The sequence below is a fragment of the Electrophorus electricus genome, chromosome 10, assembly GCF_013358815.1.
Source record: "Electrophorus electricus isolate fEleEle1 chromosome 10, fEleEle1.pri, whole genome shotgun sequence".
In the NCBI taxonomy this organism is placed as follows: Eukaryota; Metazoa; Chordata; class Actinopteri; order Gymnotiformes; family Gymnotidae; genus Electrophorus; species Electrophorus electricus.
The window spans coordinates 24,725,263-24,752,055 of NC_049544.1; the positions used below are offsets into that span (position 1 = coordinate 24,725,263).

General features: G+C 49.7%; 1 protein-coding gene across 2 annotated transcripts in view; it reads left to right on the plus strand.

Annotated features, from left to right (window-relative positions):
* The window catches only part of LOC113589288 (rho GTPase-activating protein 21), a 59,229-nt gene that overhangs the window by 15,131 nt on the left and 17,305 nt on the right, over positions 1-26,793 (plus strand). For both annotated transcript variants that reach the window (XM_027028869.2, XM_035531232.1), the window contains 5 exons: positions 14,120-14,305; positions 15,717-15,738; positions 25,338-25,430; positions 26,128-26,206; positions 26,559-26,613. In XM_027028869.2, the coding sequence (XP_026884670.2) occupies positions 14,120-14,305; positions 15,717-15,738; positions 25,338-25,430; positions 26,128-26,206; positions 26,559-26,613 (435 nt within the window). The remainder of the gene's footprint in view (positions 1-14,119; positions 14,306-15,716; positions 15,739-25,337; positions 25,431-26,127; positions 26,207-26,558; positions 26,614-26,793) is intronic.

Here is a 26,793-nt window from a genome sequence, read left to right on the forward strand (position 1 = left end):
GAGCGGACACACAATTCCCCACCCGAGGGTCATTTAGGGCAGTTTGTGAACCGGCAGCTCCTATTGCCCCCGGGGCCGTACAGCGGGTGTGCTGAGCTCCACCTGCCCTGCTGCCTGCCTGAGAGCTTATGTCAGGCTGAGAGATGCAGCCAGTCTGCTGTTGGTGTCAGTACATCAGTACAGGAGCGCTTCCAGCAAAAATGCTAGCCTGGCTAACAGAGTGAGAGTGAATGCAACCTATTAGCATGATGGCTTTGTGAAGAACACACACACACGCACACACACGCTCAGCTTGCTTCAGCTCAGATTTAAATGTGAGTTTCTGTAATCAGCACTTGTCATACACTCGGCTTCTGACTTAACAACGCAGACGATGTTACATGTGCTCTACTTGACTTTAATGAGCACTAGCACAACAGCATATTTACTGTCACCCAGTTGTACAGATGATGTTACAATGGCATGCAGTTCATTATAGGGCTGTGTTGAACACTCATTCTAAACCCCTCATGTCTCAGGTTTCAGGAGTTAGATAAGTGTGTGTCATAGATGGGTGTCTAATTCTGCTCTGTGCAGTTTTTTCATGGCATTTTGTTGAGTTAATTTATGTTAATGTATTTAAATGGTATTGTTTAGACATTTTAAAAAGAGAATTTCGGCAATTCGTTTCCAAACATGTTGGTATTACAATTTTTTCAGCCCTCATTTTTTGCGTGTGTGTGTATGCATTTGCACATGTGTGCATATTATTAGCAGAGTGTGGTCACTGAATATGTGGAGATGTTCACGCACGCTCGCACACACACACAGGCACGCGCGCGCACACACACACACACACACACACACACATACACACACTCACTCAGAACTGGCATATGCACTCACAACATTCCACACCCTGTATCATACAGAGGGCGCCAAACACATTTAATCAGCTGGCTCACGAGGCTGTCCAGCTGGGTTAGGTTTGGGTGGAGGTGCTCTGGCCTTGCAGTGACGTATGAGAGCAGAGTCAGTAGACAGGGCCTCGTCCTGTACGTGCTGCTCTCTGTTTGATGCTATTGATTCAAAAAGTAGTAGATTTTTTTTTCCTTTAAATCTGGTCTCATTTAAACGTTCCTAATCCACCTAATCTATCTATTCGTCGGATTTGTGTCTTTGTGGCAGAAGGATCAGCACTAATGCCGGTGTAATATTTCTACTCGGACGTAAGGGCGCTGGCACGGTGCGCTTGACCTGGACGATTGGGTGAGGAGGTGAGGCCGTCCTCGCTCTGTTACCTCCAGCACGTCGGTCCACGTTAGCACAGAAGAGAAATATCTCAGCAGGGTTTAGCGGCTGCTTGGCTTACAAATACTGCAGCCCAACTCTTAGACCTTAATGATTCTGTATTATCATGTATTCTAATGATATAAGGTAGCATTTATTTATAATGTAGCATACATTAGTGTTTAGCGTGACAACGATACAGCTCATATACAAGCATTTAGTCAAACTCTCCCTAACTCTCACCTAATATATTGGTCCCCAACTCGGGCTTTATAAAACCCCTGCTGTACTAGGAGCTTTTTGTTTGTCTCTCTCTCTCTCTCTGTCCTGTTGATCTACATCACTGCTTCTAGGAGCATCTGCTGGGCCCGTCTGTGCTGGTTCAGGCTACCTGGTCCGGGTTCCGGGCACCTAAACTCAATTAAATGGCCACACAAATATGTTAATGTGGCTAAAATGGATGGGGAATGACCCCTTTGCCCTCGTGCTCTGCTGATCCCGTGTTTCCTGACTGAAGATTGAAGACGCATTCGATACTTAATCACACCCCCCTGCTCGGTTCCCTGGGGGCTTCCACCTCTGCCCTCTGGTTCTGCGGCTCTCCCAGGTCGGAACTGGTAGGGCCATCTGGACCCCAGCCTTTGGCCTGGTCCTTCTCTCTGGGTCCCTCTCTCTTTATGGCTGCAGGCCACTCTGTGTCTGGATGGGGAATCACCATGAAACAGACTCGTGGTGATGTTTAAAGGCTTAGACATGCTACGTGACTTTTCAAATATTAACAGATTGTGAAAAAGGTTGGTGTCTCTTTCCAGCTGATCATAGATCTTTACAGCAGTTATTTTTATAGCAGTTTAAAAATGTCTGTAGCCATGCTGAGGCGTCATACAGTTCCCACCTTGGCTCCCAACTGAGCTAAATGTGTAAAATGCACAAAACGCATGTTCTCCTGTTGACAGGAAATGGTGATGGCGAAACAGACATGAAGGAACAGCAGCATAGATGGTGATGATTTGGGCACTGTAGCTTCTTGCGCTGGGCTGGTGGTGAGCGGGAAAAGCTCCCTGTACATCTGTGCGGTGCCTCCAGAAAACTGGGAGTTTGCTCTAGTGAGAGTGAGCGCGGTGTTCAGCAAGCACCGTGTGATGTCACCCACCCCCTTCACTCGCAATTCATCTAAAACGGCTCAGCAAGGAGGGATATCGGTGGGCTAAATCAACTGCATCACGTTACAGTGTTCAAAATTCATCCCTAGTGACTTCATGCAATGTAAAACGTCGCTGTGCAGACACGCTGACTGAATGTCCAAACTTTAGCCAGGCCAAGGAATGCAGAGAGAAGCTTTTTCATGTGTGTGCATACGTGCGTGTGGAGCTGGAGCGCCATTTATGAGGCACTGTGTGGTTGTTACGATGAGCAGCAGATATAAAGTGTGCTGACTTCAAATCCTCCATCAGGCCTGGATGAGGGAGTGACGTTCCCAGGTATGACGGAAGGAGATGGCTTTGTCGTAACCATGTTATTTATGTGACAGTATTTTAATGAATGATTGATTCACTAAAAGCCAGTAAAATGAACAGTGTACGGCATACAACCTGTGTGTGTGTGTGTGTGTGTGTGTGTGTGTGTGTGGTTGATTGAGTGAACACACACCCACGTCTTCCTGCGCTGTAACTCTACACAGGTGAGGAATGTTTTGGCTAATATCAGACATTCTCTTTCCCCATCCATAGATCTGCATCTGTTAATGAGATTCCTAACATTCCAAGGATTGAATTCCGTAGTCCCTCCAGTCTCTTGGTGGTGTTAACCCCAGGAAAAGCGCGTGTTCTCTCCCGGAATCTCTTCTCTTCAAATCTCCAGTGCTTTATTTGAATCACACTTCAAAGTCGCCAAGCGAGTGGTGGACCTGCTGTGTTTAGGCAGATAGGGACCCAGAGAGGGGCCATGCTCCCTGTGTACGGTCAACACAACCCAGAGCTTCTCTACAAAGGGGTTTCGTGTCCGCGATGACAGAAAAACTGCTCACTGTTGCACAATGACCGAGGGTTGGCCTCTCTCTCTCTCTCCCTCCCTCCCTCCCTCCCAAGTTATTTGTTTTGGTTTTCCTCTCTGGAAGTGCACTGTGATGGATAGCTGTGGTGTCCCTTGCCAAAACTCTGCACACAAGCTTTGTGAAGCGCACCCCGCATAGATGCCCCTCCCATGCCTCTTCCTCCAAGTGATGGCCCTAAACAGAAATATTCTCTCCTGATTTCACAGCGTGCTCCTACCGTCTCTTCACACAGATCGTGTCTTGACGGGTTTTCCGTAATGAAACCCGCTGCGCCTCGACCTGTGGTTAAGGATTCCCTTCACAGGAGTCACGGCGTTCCGGCGAGCCTTTCACCTCCTGTTTGTGATCCGTTTGAGTTTCCTTAAGGCTGATCCGGGCTTGCAGGACCGTCAGGACAGGTATAACATCAGTCAGGGTTTCCACCAATACAGAGCCGTCATACCATTTAACCCCTCAGCTGTTGGACAGGTTGAGACACTCAGGATCGGGACCTTGCTGATGTCCATGTGTCCCAAGGTATTGCAGACCACGCCTGTTTCATCTGTCACATACGCTGATGAATTGGGTTTCTCTGGAGTTCCACTGGGTTCGAAAAATTGCTTCTTCTTGATGATCACGCCTGTAGATTACACAAGATCACATTCTTCTGTGTCGTAATTTCTTCATAATCTAATAATTTAACTTCATTATAAATGCCCCTGAGGTCAGTAGCCCCCACATGCTCTTTTTACCAAGCCTGTGGTCCTACCTCAGACACAGGCATCTGTCCAGGGTTTCAGAGATGACCTTTTGCTGTCTTCAGCTGTGCGCAGACTGCATGACAGACATTACGCAAGGCTGATGGTTACATTGCAGCAAAGCAGCTGTAAATCTGACTAGATCTGGCCAGGGTTGCATCTGTTTAACCCTGCCAAAAGACAACCAGACGCAGACAGACAGGTGCACGGGCCAGGAGGGCAGACAGGTGGGGGCAGGCCTCATGTCCACAGCACTGTAGCGTTTGCGGTTGTAGATGATGTTGGTGGAGAGGTGTGTACTACCCGGGCTGGGATAGCCACGCCCCACTGGCTCTTCTGACCCATATGCCCTCAGCGCACACCCAACCATGCTGCTGACAGGGCTGTGTGTTTGGAAAGTCACATGACCATCCGCTCAGCTCCTCAGACAAGAGGAAAAGAGATGGTCACAGATAATGTCCTCGGTCTGCGTCCAGAACACGCGCTTGCATTCCTAATGGTCACTGTGCCGAGGGTTGTTCCGAATCTCCAGGCTTCACGGAACAATTTTTTGGGCAGCTGGAGAAAAATGTTTTGAAGTGCACATAACTGAGATAAACAAGCATAGCAAAACAGACGAACAAACAAACAACCCCCCCCAAAGCCAAAACAAAATGAAGAAATTTGAACAGTGCATAAATATGCATGAGGAGTACATACTGGGGGAGCAGAGAACAGGAGAGAACAGGTGAGGATTGTGAGAGGAGGGGAGGGGAGGGGAGGGGAGGGGAGGAGACCACACCCTTTGGCAGGCCGGCCGAGGCCCCATGTTGGGGGACCGCAGGATTGGACTGTGTGCTCACGCCCTGGACCTTGTTTATGGATGAGGGGGGAAACAGGACTGTTTCCAGGGAAGCTCATTTCACTCCCAGACACCACCAAGATGTCGAATGACTCACCCACTGTAGTCCTTACATTCTCTCTCTCTCTCTCTCTCTCTCTCTCTCTCTCTCTCTCTCTTCATATTGAATCGAATCTAAATAAATCTTTCATGTCTGAAGAATGTGCTTTTAGATTCGTGCAGGTTCACCTCTCAAGGGTATGTTAGGGTATGTTAGAGTTTAGGATTTATTAAGGTTTTAGGGTATGTTAGGGTTTAGGGTTTATTAAGGGTTTAGGGTATGTTGGGGTTTATTAAGGTTTTAGGGTTTAACCTGACACCATGCTTCCTTTAATGTGTACTGTAATGCATGTCAAACTACTGTAGCTGTACACACGGGATTTTTTTTTTTTTAACATCTGCGTTTGTTCTGTTTTTCTACTTTTTAGCAGGTTGTGTGGATATAATGTTCACGTATGAGTTGTTTCTCATTGGACGGATTAAGGTGCAGACCAATTACAGCTGCTGAGTCCTGCAGAGGGCATCCTGTCCTCAGCCGATACCTGCGTGTGTGGCTCGGGGGGGGTAGGGGTGGGGGTCTCTACAGGCCCACCGTACCCGTCTGTCTCTGTGGACGAGCGTGCGAGACTCGGCGTCTCTTTGAGTTCTTTGTGGTTCAGTGTAGTGTGCTGTGTAGTTCCACACTGCTTCTATGGGCTCCTTCATGCTTCTGGAAAGTTGGGGTCACTGTGTTTGTCATGCAGAGACCCTCCATACTGCCCCCCTCCTTATAGCTACTGTGTCCCGCTGCAAGACTGAATCACGGGTTTGTGTTACCTGGGCTCTGGGGAGGCTGTGTGTGCCTGTGTGTGTGCGCTCAACCTTTTCGAGTTTGGATAATCAGATCAGTGGCTAGCTAATTTAGGTCCTTCTCCGGGCAAACTCTCCGGGGTTTGTGTGTGTCTGGGGCACAGAGACAAGGCCAGACTAGCGAATGCTTCCTAACTCACCATTGCCAGGGCGTGGCCAGGCTGCGACCCGGGTGAAGAACGTGGCTGGAGACCTTCAGGTTCTGTGGTCCTGCGTCTCTGATCTGTCTTGATCTTTCGTGATCTGTCGTGTTGCAGATTTGGTTCAAAGCAGCACGTGTGTCGTCTGTCTACATGCAAATGTTCTCATTATCACCCCCCGGTTCTTTCCATGAACAGCTGCTGTCGAGGGAAGCGACTGCCCCCAGTGCATGTGAATGACGGGGACATTTGTCTCTAGGTGTCACCTAGCCGGGGGGGTTTGGCTTGGGTGGAGGAGTGCTCTGTAAACACACGAGCAGAATGTCCCCACCCTGTCCCTCTTCATCCTGGTCCTCCTTCTCTCCCTGAGTCTGCCCGAGGTTATGGCAGCGTCCCGGGCCCCAAACCTACACGCGTTTGCCCTGCGCCACGCCACACCCCTCGGCCACAGGCACCAGCTGTTTCCTAAAGCCTCCTGAGAGGGGGGCGGGTCGATGGGCCGTGGGATGTGGTTTCTTGTGACTCATAGTTGTTGTGTTGAGAAATGGCCAGTTTAGATCGGTGTTTGCTGCTCCAGTCCACAGACGGGCACAGACAGTCGATAGTTGTACCGTGCCCCGGTTCTCTGTAGAAGCCATGTATGTCTATGCGTGAGATCAACAGGACCAAATCACCACAGTCACAGGGAAGGTTGTGCGGTTACACAAAAGTGTGCAAGGCTGCTGTTCTCTAGCACCACTACCCACAACTCCGAGCAACTTCCTTAAACATTAGTCATGGCAAAGATGTGTGTGTGTGTGTCTCTCTCTCTCTCTGTATGTCTCTGTCTCCTTTCTGTCTCTCTCTCTCTCGATCTGCCCTCAGGGGTCTCAACAGCATCTGCCTCTATGAAATATGGCAGACAGATCCCCTCATTACCCAGAGACTCCTCTCAGTGAGTCGTGAGGTTCTTCTGTCACGTACGTCCAGAGCACTTCACACTGGTCCCAGTGCCAGGTGGGGATGAGCTGTACTGGTCGGGGGTGTGGTGGATGGGGGTGGGAGCCTCCATGCTAGCAGCCTCATTAATGATACTTTTGTTACTGTACAGCCAGCCTCATGGGGCCCAGATGCAGCGTGGGTTGATTATATCTCCCCTGGGCGGGAGGGCAAGACCCTCTGAATGCCGGCTAATCCCCTCCTCCCGGCACCTTCCGGCAGGGGGGTGGGGCCGCTCTAATCCCTGCTCGGAGGCCTGGGCGTGGGGGCAGGGGGGCAAGGCCAATCACCAGGGGGTGGAGAGCAGGCTGCCCTCCTATTGTTGCCGTAATCCGCCCGATCCGGTGAGCGTGCGATCCAGTCCGAGCGCTGGAGGAGGCAAAGCTTCTTTGTTTCTCGTTTTGCATGAGTAGATGAGGCTCGTGGCCGCCGAATCAAAACACACCCAGATCTCAGAGTGAAGGACAGAAGAAGAGAAGCTGAAAAGCTCTCCAGCGCCTCCCGGTGGCCAGGCTTCCTTCTGCTTATTCTCCACACGTTCTACTGCTGCAGAACCAAACACACGTACTGGTCATGGCTTTAAACACCCTCGCAGCTCAGTCCAGTCCAGCCCAGCTCAGCCGTCCTTCAGCCCTGGTTGTGGTTGGTCTTGCGCAGCCATGACAGCAGGGAGAAGCTGAGAACATGTTGAGAAGCTGAGAACATGTTTGTCATCCTCTGTCCGTCTCTGAGCCGGCTTGGCTTGGAGTGCAACATCCTGTCAGCTGTCTGCGGGCACTATCCCCCCCACGCTGGGGCAGCGTGATTCAGCAGGGGATTCTGGGTAATGGGCAAGCGAACCAGGACTGTGTGAAAACCACTTGAAAAGCTTCTACCATGTTTAGCAGGTTAGCAGGGGACAGGGGCAGTGTGTGAGGGGCCAGAGTGTGTATGAGAGTTTGTGAGGGGGCCAGTGTATGTGAGGGAGAGTGAGTGTGTGTGAGGGGGCCAGTGTATGTGAGGGAGAGTGTGTGTGTGCGAGGGAGAGGATGTGAGAGCTTGTAATAGCAGCTAAAATGTGGGCGGGATGGAATGTGTTGTTGTTTATGGGAGTAGATGTTTATCCTGTGGACCAGCGTATTATCGAGGAGCTGCAGCCTGCTGATGGTATGCGTACACATGCAGGTGTGTAGTGGGGACCCAGTCACATGGTGTGGTAGCTGCTCAGTGTGTGTACAGGCTGCTACGAGAGGGGCTTTGGACAGGTGGGACCACACAGACTGGACAGAGATCGCTGCATGAGACCGACATAATCCTAATCTCTCCTAACTATTCTTCAGAGGTTCTGTCTGGGAACATAATCCTGCTTCTGTCCTCGGAAAAGTCCAATGTGAAATGTCATCAGAAATAAATTGAGAAATCAGATCATCAATCTGGAACATATTACAGCATCTGGGTGGATCTCCCCATATAGACTTTGTTGCAGCTCTGATTTTGTACCCGTCGTGTGTGTGTGTGTGTGTGTGTGTGTGTGTGTGTGTGTGTGTGTGTGTGTTTTTCTGGAATGTACCGTTGTTAAATATTTTGCCCCTCCATACGGTCAATTGTGCTGTAACGTTACAGACAAAATAATTCAAAGCTAAATGTGTTTGGTTTGGTACAAGTGGAGTCCAGCAAAATGTAGTTGTTGGGTCTGTTGGCTGTGATGTGATATAACCTGATGCGTGCGTGCGTGCGTGTGTGTGTGTGTGTGTGTGTGTGTGTGTTTGTGCGCGCGCATGGTTGTGGGTGTGTTCCAGCACACATCCACCCACCCACCCACAGAGACACTGCAAACATAAAACAGAGGGGAGAGAGACAGAGAGGAGAACAGAAAAGGTGTGTGTGTGTGTGTGTGTGTGTGTCTTTCATTACTGTAGCTTTCTGCTACTAATCCGTATTGTTTTTTAAACTCTGTATTTAAGAACTTTTTAAGTAGTTAAGAGACAAAAACCAGGAGAGTTGGAAACGTACATGAGGTCAGGGGATGACCTGTGATCTCAAGGAAACCTTCCCAGGAGATACCTTCTGGATGGACAGTGAACCTGAGTCTTGCACGTCTCTGATGGTCCTGAATTGACCTCCATGCCTGGTGTGTCATCAGTCAGTCTGCGTCTGGGGAAAGGTCGTCAGTTGATTGAAGTTACGTACCTGAAGATGCACAGACCTGCACAGCCAGAAGGGCTCGCTTTCAAAAGAGCTTCTGTTTATTGTGCTTTGTGTGTGTGTGTGTGTGTGTGTGTGTGTGTGTGTGTAAAGATGCACTTTTCTTCCTGCCACTGAACATGTTCACAGTGACCTTTGTGTGTCAGAGGTCGGTCTGACGCATTGTGGACACGTGTCTCTCACACACACTCACTTGATCTGCGACCCCCATCAGACCAGGTCAGGCGTCTGCAGGACAAACACTTCTCTGACACCCTAGATGGGGTGACCTGTGGAACCTTCGGAGGAACCCGTTGCAGCTCCGGTTCCGTGGCAGGAATCTGGCGACAGTCCGGACCCGCTGCCACTGGAGGAAGAGGACAGAAATCTAATCACACTTTGCTGCGACTGTTAGTAGATAGGGTGTGTGTATTCGGACTTCTACGTCCTGTGTCTCTCTGTTGTTGTGTTGGCCCTGTTTGTTTCCATAGCAACTGCAGATCCCCAGCCCCCACCCTTTTGATGTCAGCTCTAGTCCAGCTGGGGTGACGTATATCCAGATAAGTTCATCTGTGGTGAGGCACTTCTAGACCGCCATAAGAGGACGTTAAGTGTGTATTCCAGGGAGCTGAAACAAACGTCCTTGTTCGCGTTCCAATTCCTTAAACGTTCCCTGCTCTTTCTCCTCAGTGCTCCGTGGCAGTTACACTGGAATGTTTTTGTCCGGGAGACAGACCCATGGGACATGCGCGGGAACTCTCTCTCTGTTCATCTCTCTCTCACCACTCTTCTTTCCTTTCGCCCGGGGGGTTTTGTCCCAGGCTGTCTCGGGCCAGTGCTAGAGGTGTCTTTAGTCTGTCTCCAGCCCACCTTTGGGACATGTCCATGGCGTCTCTGCGACATCTCTGAGCCATCTCGGAGACGTGTCTGAGAAGTCATCTCATTGTCTCTGGCCCATGTCCGGGGCCCATCTGTTGTCTCGGGGTCGTCTGTGGCCGTCTCGGGGTCGTCTGTGGCCGTCTCGGGGTCGTCTGTGGCCGTCTCGGGGTCGTCTGTGGCCGTCTCGGGGTCGTCTGTGGCCGTCTCGGGGTCGTCTGTGGCCGTCTCCGGGTCGTCTCTGGCTGTCTCGGGGTCGTCTCTGGCTGGCTGTCTGTCCTGCTGGAACACTGCAAGCTTTCACTCTCTCTGCCTGGCTGGCACTGCTGACAACAAAGTCGTCTCTCAGCAGGCTATTTTTACCCTCTCCTCATAAACTGGGCTGTATGCAAAGGAATGGGAACTTTGTGTGTGTGTGTGTGTGTGTGTGTGTGTGTGTGTGTGTGTGTGGGAATAAGAGAATGTGCTGCTATCATCCCGTGCTCGTGTGTTCTGCTCCGTGGCCCTAACACACCTGATTCATCTCAGCCTCAGTCCCTTCAGGGATTGAAACATGCACAGCGCGTCACGCTGGGGCGGGACTGAGTACCTCTGTTCCAGTGCCTGTACGTCATGCTCTGCGGGACCCTGCAATACTGCCTGCCTGCTGGCGGGACACACAGGGCTTATTTATAGTACACAGCACAGCGCTGAGACGTTTGGCCTTTGTATGTGTGCGCGTGCTTGCCTGAGAGACGGCTGAGCTGTCCAATGCTGGGCAATGCCACCCCACGCGCACGCACACACACACACAGATTCTGTGGGTATACGCTGCAAGGGTGAGTTGGGACTTTACAGAAGGCTGAAAATGATGTGGACTTTTCCCGATTTGTCGCGTGTGTGTGTGTGTGTGTGTGTGTGTGTGTGTGTGTGTGCTGGAGCAGACATACAGCAAACAGTAAGAGAGAACAGAAAAGGGAAAGTTAGAGAGCAAATCCCAAGCTATTGTCTGACACAGCTGTGAGTGTGTGTGTGTGTGTGTGTGTGTGAGTGTGTGAGAGAGAAAGTGGGTTGGTGGGTACTTTCTCTTTCTCTCTGACATGCTAGGCTTGTCAATGGAAACATGGGGTGTGTGTGTGAGAGAGAGAGTGGGTGGGTGTGTGGTTACTTTCTCTCTCTCTCTCTCTCTCTCTCTCTCTCTCTTTCTGACATGCTAGGCTTGTCAGTGGAAACATGGGGTGTGAGTGAGTGAGTGAGTGAGTGAGTGTGTGTGTGTGTGTGTGTGTGTGTGTGTGTGTGTGTGTGTGTGTGTGTGTGTGTGTGATCCTGTTTTTCTGAGACCACACTGAACAGACCAGACCAGGCAGTGTCATGTCTGCTGGTAGGACGGTGCCCACTGCTGCCTGTCTGCTGGCCCTGTCCCAGAGCCCCAGGCGGGGGAACTACCCCTGGGAGCAGCAGGGGTGTGAGGGGGGCGTCCCCTGGAGCACGCAGGGAGCAGCGAACAGCTGCGGGTAAGCCCCTGACCCTCTCGCTCTCTGGAGGCCGTCGCTGGGCACAGTCCAGAGACTGTCTGGTGTTACGTTATCAATGGTGAGGGTAGAGGTGTGGAGAGAGCGAGCGAGCGCGAGAGAGAGCTAGAGCGAGCGAGCGCGAGAGAGAGCTAGAGCGAGCGAGCGCGAGAGAGAGCTAGAGCGAGCGAGCGCGAGAGAGAGCTAGAGCGAGCGAGCGCGAGAGAGAGCTAGAGCGAGCGAGCGCGAGAGAGAGCTAGAGCGAGCGAGCGCGAGAGAGAGCTAGAGCGAGCGAGCGCGAGAGAGTGCTAGAGCGAGCGAGCGCGAGAGAGAGCTAGAGCGAGCGAGCGCGAGAGAGAGCTAGAGCGAGCGAGCGAGCGCGAGAGAGAGCTAGAGCGAGCGAGCGCGAGAGAGAGCTAGAGCGAGCGAGCGCGAGAGAGAGCTAGAGCGAGCGAGCGCGAGAGAGAGCTAGAGCGAGCGAGCGCGAGAGAGAGCTAGAGCGAGCGAGCGCGAGAGAGTGCTAGAGCGAGCGAGCGCGAGAGAGAGCTAGAGCGAGCGAGCGCGAGAGAGAGCTAGAGCGAGCGAGCGCGAGAGAGAGCTAGAGCGAGCGAGCGCGAGAGAGAGCTAGAGCGAGCGAGCGCGAGAGAGAGCTAGAGCGAGCGAGCGCGAGAGAGAGAATACTGTGTGTGTGTGTGTGTGTGTGTGTGTGTGTGTGTCAGCTAATTCAGCTCATGTTCTTATATTGACTAAAATCATTGTAATTTCTTTTGTGTGTTTTTGTGTGTCCTGGTTTTCAGTTTCAGTCATTGTTTCAGTGTCAGATGAGATCTGTTAAGAGGAACTGGACAATTCAACGGCGTCTTTGATATCTGTTATGACAACGGTGTGTTTGCGTGCACATGTGTGCGTTCCTCTCTGAGACGTGTGTGTGTGTATAAAGACAGAGTGTTCCTCTAGTAGTGTCACTGTTAAGGCAGATCTGAGTCAGTCCTCAACAACATGGCAGCGTTCTGAGAACACACACATTGTTCGGAAAACACATAATAAAGTCTAAAATTCACTCCATTACACTGCTCAAATAGACACTTCGCTGATCAGTAAATGGACGTTTTAAAGGTGAGTGGGTGAGTGAGTGTCTTGTTCAGATGTGGGATGAATAACAAATGACTTAACGGTACTGGAATATTCACATGACTTTAATCTTTCACTCTGCGTGTTTGATCTTTTTTATCTCTAGATATGTTTTCTGGAACCCCTGAAACATACGCAAACACACACACACTTGCCTGTTCGTGTGTGTGTGTGTGTGTGTGTGTGTGTGCGCGAAGTCTCTGGGGTGAAGAGATCCTGGAATTTTTCAAATACACAGTAACTGTCATGTGTCTTTTGGTATCACCTTGCATCTGATCCCTGTGTGTGTTCCAACCCGGCCCGTCTTGAGCTCTCTGCATTCACGTATAAATACGACCTGTGATGGCATTTTGACTCTAATGGAATGTGGTAACTGTACTCTTAGACAGGATTGGAGTGTGTGTGTTGGGGGGGGGGGGGGGGGGGGGGGATTCTTGCACTGCTTTGGATTGTGGATGGGCAGGGTGTCATATTACTACACTGGTTTGGATTGGCTGGAGGATGTCATGTGACTCTGAGGGAAGCCCAGCACATGTGTGCTCCCCTGCCAAGCTGCGCACTTGCTTCTTCTCTGGTCTGCTAGACGCAAGCCTCTGAAATGGTAAACGTGAGGCGCGATAACCCGTCTCCCTGGTTAAGATATCCCAGAGGGTATCCAACAGCGAGACGCATTTGGTCTTGGTCCCAGTCTTACTCTGCACCTCTTTCTCTCTCTCTCGCTCTCTGGTTGTGGTGAGCTCTGCTCCAGGTGATCTCATCTGGCACCCTGCTGTACGGACTCAGCCTATTCTCCAGAGACCCTCTGAGACACCTCCACGCGTGGCGGGAGAGACTCCGACCAGCAGAGTGCATCCCAGGGTGTGTGTGGGTCTGAGCCCAGGCCGCGCGCACACACCCTGCAGGGGAGATGACATTAGCATGTGGGCAGGCAGAGGCTGCTTGACCCCCACAGCCAGATTGTGTGTGTGTGTGCATGGGTAAGTGGCTGTGGGTGAAGTGAGTCATGGAGTTTCTTTCATGTCACTGGACACATTTGGACCATTTGGAAGGCAGTCAGTGAGAAACGCACTCCGCTGTTCTGTGAGTGGACACCAGCGCGGGTCACGTCCAGACAGACATGATGCTGGCTCTTCAGCCTTTGTGTTCATGACGCAAACAGGAAGTGACCTGATCTGATCTGTTCCACTGAGCCCAAAACCCGGACCCCTGTCTGTCCCGGTCAGTGAGGTGCAGTACACGGGCTTCAGGAATAACGGCGCTGTTTTGATTGGTAGAGGGCAGGGAGTGTAGTGCAAAGGTCGTGACCTCGCATAACCTCTTTGGTTGCCACCCCCTGCTGAGCGCTGCTCAGCTCTTCTGTGTCGCATCACGGCAAAGCGTTCAGCCTGTGTGTGTCCCCAGCAGTAAAATTGTACATTACATTCATGTTGAGCTTGTTAGACTTTTACCAAATGCCTCTCAGACATCACCCGTAACTCTCCTAACCATTGGTCACATGGTCTGGTCATTGCTATTTCTCTTCTCACCAAACCCTCTCTCCCCACCCACACCAGGCCAAGCGCAAGGATGGGCGGGATCAGAGCGAGAGCTGTCCTGTTTCTCCGGCGACAGAGGAGGAGCCTTTCTCCTGGGCGGGGCCCAAAACCCTCCGCCTGCGCCGCACGTCGGCGGGTTTCGGCTTCACTCTGCGCCACTTCATCGTGTACCCGCCCGAGTCTGCCATCCACTCCTCGCTCAAGGTGGGTGTGTCCACACACATGCCCCGCCCACCGACATGCACCCATGGGGGGGGGGGGGATAGACGTCTCCCACACGGAGATTGGTCCTAAACCCAGACTGACGCTGCCGTCGGTCCGAAACTGCGCTGATATAGTGTGATGACAGAATGTGAGATGTGAGCGTGGGGCTGCCACACGTGCTCAGTGAGCTCTCACGATCCGGTTTCTCAAGAAAATTTCATTTACCAGAATTTCGAAGCATCTGTCATTTGCCTCCTCGTGTTTAGTTGTGTGTGTGTGTGTGTGTGTGTGTGTGTGTGTGTGTGTGTGTGTGTGTGTGTGTGTGTGTGTGTTACGGGCACACACAAACGCAGTGTCTCCGTCTGAGCAGAGTTGAGCTGTATGCTGTGTGGTGCTCTCACTCACTCTCTCTAGCTGTGTTGTAGAGAGTCATTACACAAAGTAAATCACTGTAACAAAACATTTTTCAGCTTTGTCAGCTACGTTTAGAGCCTGGAACATTTAACATCAATTCTGAGGGTATTCCCACATTTATAAATGCATCTCCCAGTCCTGCGTCCATGTGGACACACAATCACAGAAATAATCTACCCAGTTCTCCTTTCTGCTGTCTAAAACATGGCCAACCTGGTCACCATCATTTCCAGACCTGTCGTGGTGTCTGAGTGTGGCAGGTCTGTACTGGAGGCAGTAGTTATGGTATAGATCCCTGCCTTTAGCTGGTTCATGGACCGGTCATGGCCGTGATGGTCAGTAAGGTCCTCAGTTATCCTCAGTTACCCTGTAGCTGTGCGGTCAGCTTCCCATGAGCCGCATCATTAACCAGAGGTTGATCAGACCTACGCCTCACGCAGGGAACGTCACACAGCACTCAAACAGTAGGTGTTACTGCAGCCAAGTGAGTCTTGGAACGCCCGGGAATGCTGGAGGTATTCTGGACGGTGTTCGCCGGGATGTCAGACTTCAGAAAAGATTTTAAAGAATGCAACCTGATTTGTAATCTAACTCATCCTGGATTCTCCAGGATGCCCTCATATTTGCCTGTTTTTAATACCTTCTCCAGCCCAGCTGTGATCAGCTTCCTGGGCCAGAATAGTGGCAGCAAAGGGATGGATGCTGTCCACCCTGATTTATCCCAAATCATTCCCGAATCATCGCAGAACGGGATTCATCCTTGGGACCTCTCGGGCATTTTTTACCCCTCCTTTTTGGCTCTTGCTGCATGTTTACAAAGTCATCGGCCCTCACGCACGACACTCTTCCCTTACTGATCCCTTTAGATCAAAGCTGAGGATGTGAGCGGAGTGATAAGTGGGGCAGGTGTTTTCATCTCCGTCAACCAACTGTTGTTCTTTGTTGAAACATCTCCGGTGTCTGAGTTTTAACGTCTTTCTCCTCTTCACTCCCACAGGATGAAGACCGTGGCAGTCATGGTGAGGTTTTCCAACACACACACACACACACACACACACTGGACCATCCTGCAGCCTTTAGAGGGAACAAAGAATGAGCGAGAGCTTCTGTGTAAACCCAGCTGTGGTTTTGGCTGGCAGAGATGCCAATAATAGTTTTATTCACTGTGAAAGCAGCTCTATATCATTTTCTCCATCATGTGGGTACAGCCTGAGAAGTGGAGCACTGGCACCAACCCAGGAAGCCTAATAACCCCAGTGATGGCGTCGTTTCCCAGTCCAGGAGCTTTGATCATGAGACTTGAACCCAGTGTCTCCAGCATGGCTACTGCCCAACCAGGCTGGGCTGAGTCAGTGTGCAGGACGGGGGTCTCACTTAAAGACAAGGGGATGGCTGCGTGGTGTTCGGTGGCCTGGGGCTGACCTTGTGATTTTCATGGCAAGGTTCTTCTACCTGCTGCCAGGACAGAAAAACTGTGCAGCATGAGGACTCTGGGTGCTGGCCAAATGTGGGCTCGCATTGGGTGCTGGTCGGGGGGGATCGGGGGCCGGGGGGAGGGGCTTGTGGACAGTGTTTATTTCAGTTTTGGCTGGAGTATGTAGTCATTGTTGAAGGTGGGACATTCTCTCTCCATTCCGCTCGTGTCTGTCATGTCTGGATGACATGATCCTGTCCTTCATCTGCACAGCCTGCAAATAACTCCAACTGTGCACACACACACACACACACACACACACACACACACACACACACACACACCTATGCATGCATACTTATATGTATGGATCTAAACACATTCCCAAGGTTCTACTCCCATACACACGCTTTCACACACACACACACACACACACACACACACACACACGCGCGCGTACAGGTGCACACAGGAGGCACTCCTATAAGTGCAAGCCTGGATAGATCCTCTCTTGACTTGGCCATTAATATCTGTCCGCTGTGTGCTTGGAGCTCCTCTGGGCTCTGATTGGCTCCATCAGTGTGGGTAAATAAACACAGAGAGCCTCCCCTCTGCTCTGATCAGTGCCTTCTGGTACTTTCTGCTCATTCTTCTGCTGGCTGCCTCATCACCCTGCTAGCTTTTTCATCTCCTCAGGCTGGTCTTCACTTCATGGTCTTCTCTTCCATCTGACCAACCTGGTCCAGCACTCAGCAGCAGGGCTTTGCAGAGTCTTGGTTCCTTCTCCCAGAAGCACTGGTTTGGGGATATTGATGAGTGTGAGATAGTGTGTATGGTAAACACTTCAGCGTGTTGGCAGTGGGGAGATGTGTGGCGTGTAATGGCTGGTCTGGGATGGATTTAGGAACTACAGGAGGTGCAGGATCGGAGAATTCTCAAATTCTGCTTAGTCATGCCGCAGCATTCCACAGTCAAAGCTCTGTGCCTAAGGTTGTAAACTCACTCGCTCATTCGCGCCCACACACACACCATTCACATAGCCACCAGTACTCCCTCAGTACTCCCTTGATACAGGTACTCAGACACACAAACACATCTACAGACGCGCGCACACACACACACACACACACACACACACACACACACACACCATTCACATAGCCACCAGTACTCCTTCAGTACTCCCTTGATACAGGTACTCAGACACACAAACACATCTACAGACGCGCACACACACACACACGCACACACACACACCATTCACATAGCCACCAGTACTCCCTCAGTACTCCCTTGATACAGGTACTCACACACACAAACACATCTACAGACGCACACACACACACGCACACGCACAGATGCTCTTAGACAAACAGGCACACACTCGCATGCACTCAGACACATGGACAAAATATGAGCACAAATTCTCATAAGCTTGTATACACACACACACACACACACACACACACACACACACACACACACACACACACACACACACACACACACACACACACACACTGGAGCACTGTGTGTGCGCGTGTGTTGTATATCCAGGACCGTTCTTGTGAACCGTGCTCAGAGTTCTGAGGCCAGTGTGTGTAAATCTCACTGCTGTTCCTCTGAGTCACCAGCGAGGGGTCTCCAACGTGAACGAACACAAACACACACACATGCCAACGTGAGCAACCCCCCCTTCCCCCCCCCCCACACACACCCACACCCACACACCAACGTGAGCATCCACAGCTGGAGAGAAACAGACGAATCAGAGCCAACAGGTCACAGCAGTTCACTCCTCAGATAAAAATGTGCTGGCGAGAGTCCTCCAACACATGTGAACACACACTCTCGCTCTCTCGGGACTGAATTCCTATCGTTGTGGTTGCACATTTCCCTGATCTGTGGCCAGCGTATGAAGGGTCTGTGATGACACAGATGATGATGATGATGGTGAAGGAAGGATGGAGGGGACATGACGGTTGGAGGCTCTCAAAACGTCTTCGTCCCCACACCCAATTCCACAAACACACACTTAGAAGAGTACGACCCGCACAGTGTGCATCTGTGTGGTTCGTGTGGGCTTCCTGCTGCTCTGATGCTCTACAGACCAGATGTTCGGACTCCACTCTGCCGTCTCCAACAGCTCCTCCCTTCATCCTGCCTGTGCATGTGAGCGTTTCACAGATCAACCTGTTGGAGGAGAAAAGCACTAATAAAAGAAGCTTTGCTTGTAATGTGAGAGGGTGAAGGAGACCGGCGGAGAGACCGGAAGAGAGGACGAGAGAGAGACCGGAAGAGAGGACGGGGGAGAGACCGGGAGAAGGGGGGAGAGAGTAGAAGGGAGGAACATTAAAAAGCCAACATCTGTTTAAATATTAAATATTAGTTTTTGTTCCGTGTTGAAACGGAGATGTTTCCTCTTATTTTCTTTTCTTGCCGAGTCTTTGGGAGGAATTCCAGTAGGAATTGCAAGGGGACCAAATTATGCAAGTGAATCAGATTCCTCGCAGCTCCCAGAAGACATGTGAAAAAAATAAAACCATCACGCCTGCTGTCCTCATCAGTGCACGTGCACCTGCATGGACCACTGCTGTGGAGAATGCAGGGTTCCCAGCCCTCAGGGACTTGCAGGAATCCGTACGTGAGAGCTGGAACGTGGCGCTTCCCAATCCCACGGCCTGGGAATGGCGCGTGTTGTGTGTTTTTGGACTTCCCCTGCTCTAGCACACCTTGTGTCCTGATGAAAGCACAGCACTGGGCAGTGTTGGCGGACTCTGGGACCAGGGCACTCGAGGTCTCTCTGCTCTGGCCCTCGTGCAGTCTGTGTTCTTGCTGATTCCTGGTCATTAATTGAGTAGTTTTGTGGTGTCGGTCCTGATGACTGCTGGTTCTCTGGGTAACGAGATGCCTGAGGGTCAAAAGGAGGTTTGGGTCCCCAGTAACTAATGTTCAACCTCATACATCCTACGGAAATGCCAAATGTCATTCTATTACAGACACTGTGTGGGCCAAGCTATGAATAAACATGACACTCATAACTCTGTTTGCAGCCTGTTTGTTTATGTAAATGTTTATTTATGGTCCATTAATTCTTTGGCCAAACAAACGGTGCTTTGCTTTCTTCTCTGTTGCTTCTGTCTGAGACCTGACAGACCTGAGATCTGCATGAGAGAGAGAGAGAGAGAGAGAGTGTGTGAGAGAGAGTGTGTGAGAGAGAGTGTGTGAGAGAGAGTGTGTGTGAGTGTGTGTGTGTGTGTGTGTGGGGGGGGGGGTGTGAGTGCATATATATGAAGGCCTACGTGTGTGTGAAGGCATGTGTGCGGGGTGTGTGTGTGAGGGTGTGGGTGTGAGAGAGTGCATATATATGAAGGCCTGTGTGTGTGTGGGGGGGGTGTGTGGGTGTGAAGGCGTGTGTGCAGGGGTGTGTGCATATATGAAGGCCTGTGTGTGCGTGTGTGTGTACGTATGTATGTATGAAGGCCTGTGTGTGCGTGTGTGTGTACGTATGTATGTATGAAGGCCTGTGTGTGTGTGTGTGTGTGTGTGTGTACGTATGTATGTATGAAGGCCTGTGTGTGTGTGTGTGTGTGCGTGTGTGTGTATGTATGTATGTATGAAGGCCTGTGTGTGTGTGTGTGTGTGTGTGTGTGTGTGTGTGTGTGTGTGTGTGTGTGTGTGTGTGTGTGCGTGTGTACGTATGTATGTATGAAGGCCTGTGTGTGCGTGTGTGTGTACGTATGTATGTATGAAGGCCTGTGCGTGTGTGTGTGTGTGCGCGTGTGTGTGTACGTATGTATGTATGAAGGCCTGTGTGTGTGTGTGTGTGTGTGTGTGTGTGTGTGTGTGTGCGTGTGTGTGTATGTATGTATGTATGAAGGCCTGTGTGTGTGTGTGTGTGTGTGTGTGTGTGTGTGTGTGTGTGTGTGTGTGCGTGTGTACGTATGTATGTATGAAGGCCTGTGTGTGCGTGTGTGTGTACGTATGTATGTATGAAGGCCTGTGTGTGTGTGCGTGTGTGTGTGTGTGCGTGTGTGTGTACGTATGTATGTATGAAGGCCTGTGTGTGTGTGTGTGTGTGTGTGTGTGTGTGTGCGTGTGTGTGTATGTATGTATGTATGAAGGCCTGTGTGTGTGTGTGTGTGTGTGTGTGTGTGTGTGTGCGTGTGTGTGTACGTATGTATGTATGAAGGCCTGTGTGTGTGTGTGTGTGCGTGTGTGTGTATGTATGTATGTATGTATGAAGGCCTGTGTGTGCGTGTGTGTGTACGTATGTATGTATGAAGGCCTGTGTGTGTGTGTGTGTGTGTGTGTGCGTGTGTGTGTACGTATGTATGTATGAAGGCCTGTGTGTGTGTGTGTGTGTGTGTGTGTGTGTGTGTGTGTGTGTGTGTGTGTATGTATGTATGAAGGCCTGTGTGTGCGCTTGAGTGTATATGAAGGTGTGTGTGTGTGTGTGTGTACGTATGTATGTATGAAGGTGTGTGTGTGTATGTATGTATGAAGGTGTGTGTGCGTGTGTGTGTGTACGTATGTATGAAGGTGTGTGTGTGCGTGTGTGTGTACGTATGTATGAAGGTGTGTGTGTGCGTGTGTGTGTACGTATGTATGAAGGTGTGTGTGCGCTTGAGTGTGTATGAAGGTGTGTGTGCGCTTGAGTGTATATGAAGGTGTGTGTGCGTGTGTGTGTGTATGTATGTATGAAGGTGTGTGTGCGTGTGTGTGTATGAAGGTGTGTGTGCGTGTGTGTGTACGTATGTATGAAGGTGTGTGTGCGCTTGAGTGTGTATGAAGGGGTGTGTGTGTGTGTGTGTGTATGTATGTATGAAGGTGTGTGTGCGTGTGCATCTCATCTACCAGTCATACCACAGTGTCACTTTACAGGTCCATAGTGAAGCTACAGACCTGAACAGACACATGATACAGATACAAACAAGACAGCTACAGCAGTGTGTGGTTTCCCGAGTTACCGTGTGTGTGTGTGTGTGTTTCACTGCAAACCGCAGTCTTAAATCTTGTGACCCAGTGAGCATGTTGCCAGAGTGGAATGTTGCCCTCAGTGCTCCTGGTTAGCTGCCTGAACGATGCAAACTTCCTCTGTACTATAACATATTTAATAGCACATATAAAACAAATTAACACAGGCTAATTTTGTCAGCAGTTTTTCTAAAGTGGCATACAATGTGCCCATCTGTAAACAAGGAGCGACAGTATAAAAGACAGGATAAACAACCCTCACCCTGCTGAAAACGGCATCTTTTATCCGCTCGACCGGCAGCCTGCGTCGGACGGGTGCCTTGTGTCTCCACGTTTATTTACTGTCTCTCATTAGCATTCGTCAAACAGAGAAAACAGCTGCTTTCTCATTGGTGCAGAGGGGAAGGGGGTGGGGCAGGCTAGCGGTTACCAGGCAACTGGCTGATGAGGCCCCGTAGTGTGGCTTGGCCTGACAGTGGGGCACAGTCCCGCACTGGTCTGGGTGCAGTGCTGTTGCCTTGGTAACCATATCCGAGGTTTGCCCTGCTGTTCCTGTGTATATACAGCTGACCTGCGTTGTCTTCCCTGTATTACTGCACGTTCATTTTTCTTTCACGTTTACATTTGTGTCGTTTGGCAGACTAACGTGCAGACAGTTACAGCTGCCCTCAGACCTAATCACTACTCACATTTAGTGCCATAACTGTAAATGGAAGTTTATTTTTCGCTTCTCTTGTTATTTGGAAGCACGTGAGAGAATCTGCTTAGTCGTCGTATCATAAGGGATTCCCCGTGTCATGGTTAGTATTCTGTGCTTTAATACTGGGTTTGTGTCTGCTTGGTGCTTTGAGGGGAACACCCTACCCAGGTTTTGATTTCTTCTTTTCTTTGTGTGTGTGTGTGTGTGAATTCTTCCATGCTGTATAATTGCCTGGTCAGAATAGAGACGGTATGCGTCCTCCCAGTCCCTAATGAATAACGTTATCCAAGCCAAAGTAACGAGGAGCCAGTGTCAGGCTGCCCTGGCCAGATGTTCTAAGGAGAGGCGTGCGTGTTTGTCCATGGGAGAAGGATAAAGAGGAAGAGGGTGTGTGTGTGTGTGTGTAAACATCTCTACCCGTGATGGACAGTACTGGAGTCCAAGACTCCTCGATCTCCTATAGTCTCCTGTCTGACGGACATCCCAACAGAGACTCTGAGAGATGTTTGTGTGTGTGTGTGTTTCTCCTTGCTGGGGACAGGAGGTCTCTGTCTCGTCTGAGGTTTGTCACTGTGTTTATGGTGACGTGGTGAGTGCTCAGCTAGTGTGCTTCAGTGTAGTGGCCGGTCCGCAGTCTGAGCTGAGACTGGGCACGGCTACGAGGTCCAGGCCGCAGGGCCAGTACAAAGACACGCCGTATACGGTTGCTTGTCCTGGTCTGACTCCTGGAACTTTTCTTGACATGCACATTGTGCTGCGATTCAGTGAAAATTACAACCATGTTTGATTGTCGCTTTGTCCCTGTATGACCGGCAAATATATAAAAATCAAAGGTACAGTGATTAAACATCCTTGTGCAAGAGTGATTTAAATATCAGGTACTAATTTTCTAAATACCAGTTACTAATTGTTAGAGAAGAGTGAAAAGGTGACTCCACATCAGAAACATTTTAAGTGTTTTTGTAGACAGAAGCGTTGGAGCGCTTGGACGAGGATGGTTGGTGTACATGATCATACGTTAACGTCACATACTTATGCACTGTCGTGCACTCAAAAACACATTTGGCACTCTAAGCAGTTCTGTTCACCTGCAAACGCGATGCTGTTTTGAGTGTTGTGGCCTGCCCTCTGCTGCCCTCTGCTGGTAGGGTTATACAAAAGCATCTGTAGGTTATAAAAAAATGTTAAACTCTCCATTTCAACAACAAATCAGGATGTGTGTGGACTTGCTGTCATAACGCGACACTACTGGTCATAAAGTGAACTGCTAAAGGGACGCATGACGTGAACACTAAGTGAGCTGCTAAAGAGAGACACAATTCCAGACAACTCCAGGTGGAATTCAGGATCCGTGCTGTTGACTAGGATCTGCCAAACACGGCCAGTAAATCCCTGGGTCGTTGGAGATTGTGGAGATGGATGGGATGGAGTGGACATGATGGGGGGGGGGGTTGGAAATTGGCCTTGGTATCTGGTAACGCTGTCAGAAGGTCGATCCTACTGCGCACACCATCTGCTTTTTTCCTCTCTCCGCTAGTAAGTCGCCATTAGCTGGAGAGCAGCACAACCCAACCCAATAAATCCAGGTTCTGAGTGTCTAACCCAGTAGGTTTGGCACCAGAGGTCTCTATACCAATACATCAGCCAAAAGATGTTCAGTCAGCGTCACTGGTAATTAGATTGGTCAGTTCCTAAATATGATACGGTGGGTGTAATAAGAGCTTTAGTCCATGCGCCGTTGTCCAGAGCAACTGCTTTGTAATCTCTGTCGAAACATTTCCTCAGGATAAATAGATTAGTGGCAGGAATATTATCAGGACAAAGCCCTGCTAGGGATGAGTTAGTTTATCTAGAAAGAAAATAATGGTAAGTTGATGTTTGTCTTGTTTTGTTTTTTTAAATTATTAACTTGGTGCACGTTTAAGTACTCAGATAGCAACGTGAATATTTAATCTTCATTTTTTTAAGACCACCAGTGTCATTCTATCCCCTGGGTGTCTAGATGGAGAAGAGTTGATGCTTGTCTTTTTTGTCCTGATGGATGAAGGTTTCTTGAGTGGAGTTTGATAATCTGCCTTTAGGTAGATCAGGAAGTATAGGAGTGAGTGCTTTGCTTTTTTTTTTTTTGGCCTTGTTGGTGGGGGCCCATGTGTTAATCTGATCTGAGCCAGTGGAAGGAGCTCAGCTGGCCCAGATGTGCCAGTACATTGGGAGGTTGAAGACAACTTCTTCAGATGCCTTCTGGGACAATTGTAGGGGTTTGAATGGCTAAATTATCCTAATGTTGTAGAGAAGGAACCTGCATGACTGGGTTCAGTTAGCAGGATGAGGAGAGAATGACAGTTGGATAACGAGAACTGTCGCTCCTCTGCCATCTACCGTGGGCTCTCTGCCAGGACCGTCTGTGGAGAGGGGGCAGTTGAGGAAGAGGGAGCGAAGTAGCACTGAGCAGTTAAGGAGGGACGATGGGAAGGAGCCTTGTGGGACCAAGTGAGTGTCAGAACAGACGGGGATCTCCTCCATGTCACATGACATGACTGTATCTCCAGAGACGCAGGAAACTGTCGCCATGCTGTCCCACTAATCCCAAGGCTTGTGAAGACAGACCGGAGGATACCGTGGTTGACCGTGTCGCAGTCTGTGCACAGATCTAGAAGAATCGGGTTCGATGATGTCGTGTCTGATCTCTCAGTGACGGCCACAAGGGCCTTTTCTGGGGAATGCACCTTGAAACCAGAAAGGTTAGGAATTTGTTCTGGGTAAGAGAGAGAGACAATCGATTGTAGACGGATTGAAGTGATACTTGTTAGTAGTGGCTCGTGTGTCATTTTCAGGCTTTTTAGGAAGGTATGACCCTTGCTGTTTTGAAGGCCCTTGGTACAGGAACAATAACAGAGTCTAAGGTCCTAAGAAGTCATTAAACATTTCCCATGTTCGCTTTACCATTATGGTTTCAAGTTTTATAGCCCTCTAAATGGCATGTGCTGTTTGAGTGCTGCTTTTAAATATCATTTCATTAGAGTAAACATTATATTTGTCATGGCACGTCCTTTGCTTGTGTGCTCTGTGAACAGTGTGCATGTCTAGTAGTGTAATTAAAGGCATTACGTCATCACTCTGCTGCACTACCCACTCGCACCACTAGAGGGAGGCACGGCGTGTTTTCCTCAGCGCTGTCACACTATAACAGTTTGTAACAGACACGCACAGAGCATCGAGGAGGGAAGGCTGAAGACCTGCGAGCCTCTCTGTCTATCGTTCTCTCTCTCTATCGTATGTCTTTTAGTTTCCTTACCTCTTTCTTGCTGTCACTCATTCTATCTTCAGCATGTCCTTTGTCACAGACACATGCGTGTCGAGTCATTGCTTGATTTGACGCTTGTGTTGTCTCGTTTTTCTCTCATTTTGAATAACGTTGCATTCTTTAACCAATTAAAGGCCACTGTGTGTGTCATACATATGATGCATTGGCTTCCTGATCTTATTTTGAAGGGTAACGTGCCCCAACCCCTTTTGTTGGTTTCCAGGGAGACCACGAAACCGGCTTGAGCCAATGGACACCATCTTTGTCAAACAGGTGAAGGAGGGTGGCCCCGCCCATCGCGCTGGACTCTGCACAGGTAGATTCGTGACTTCCCTCTGTCTCCATGGAAACCAGACACTACTTCTGTCGGGCGGAAGTGTAGCAGACATGCGTTTTGTTCTGGCTGTGTCATTTCACTGTCACCAAGTTGTTATGAAAAAATTAATATTCATTATTATTTGTTATTAATTATTCATCAATTAACATTCATTAATTAACATTGAATTATAACATTAAATAACATTTAATTACGTAGTTAAAAGGCAAATGTATTTTTTGCACTCTATATAAATTTTTCTAAATAATGTAGTACTAATGATAGCTTGTAGAAGTGTTAGGTAGAGGATTGATGAGCTTTGAAATGCAGTAGTGGACATCTAGCATGGTTTTGGTGTTGGAGGAGAAGGGTTCCAACGCTTTCTGTAATTGCCCCGGACTGCTCCCTGTCCGCTCCACTTCCACAGCCCGGGAATGTCCTTATCTCTCTGTGTAATGCCCTATTATCCCAGTGACCTCTCAGTACTGCAGGTGTCCTCTGACGGGATGGCTGCATAAGCACTTTAGGACCGCCGTGCCCTAAACGTACACCCCAGAACTTTAAGCGTGGTGTTTGTTTCTTTGTTGTGGGTTGTTTTTTTGTGCTTTAGAAGGGTTTCACACGTATTTTTAGGGCTGTGCTAACATGTAAGCCAAAAATGGACCTGCTGGTCGTTTCTCTGTGTGCTTTCCTTTAGGGGACCGTATAGTGAAAGTGAACAGAGAGTGCATCATTGGGAAGACGTACTCCCAAGTGATAGCCTTGATACAGAACAGGTAAGGAAGGCTGTCCTTCGAGCTTGGCCGGACGGTCTGTCTGTCTGTCTGCTCTTGACTTTTTTTCCATCATCTCTCTCTCTCTCCATCTCTTCTTCCTCCATGCAATTTCTGAGCAATTTCTACAGATTGAGAGTGGGGTTTGTGTTATAGTGAGTGATGTGAGTGTGCTGTGCCCTGCTGTATTGCTGTACATGCTGTGTTTTGATGGCCTCCTCTCTGGTGTCTTCAACGCCCTGTTCCCGTTTAACCGTGTGTGTCCGCACTGTCTGAGGCATTTGCCTTTTATCTCTGAACGTGTGTAGTAAAAGGAATGTAATGTAATGAAAGGTTTGTTTGCTTTCGTTCTCAGTGATGCGTCTCTAGAGCTCAGTGTGATGCCAAAGGATGAAGACATTTTACAGTTGGTGGGTTTTTCATCTTTGTGAGTTTATTCCCTGCTGTGGGATATATAGTCTTACACTTTAAAAGCCAACTGAAACACACACACTCAACGCACAAAAACCTCCACTATTGATTGACATGGACTGTGACAGTAAGTCCATAATTCAGTCTGTCTCTGACTGTGCTGGCCTCTTTCGTGTGTG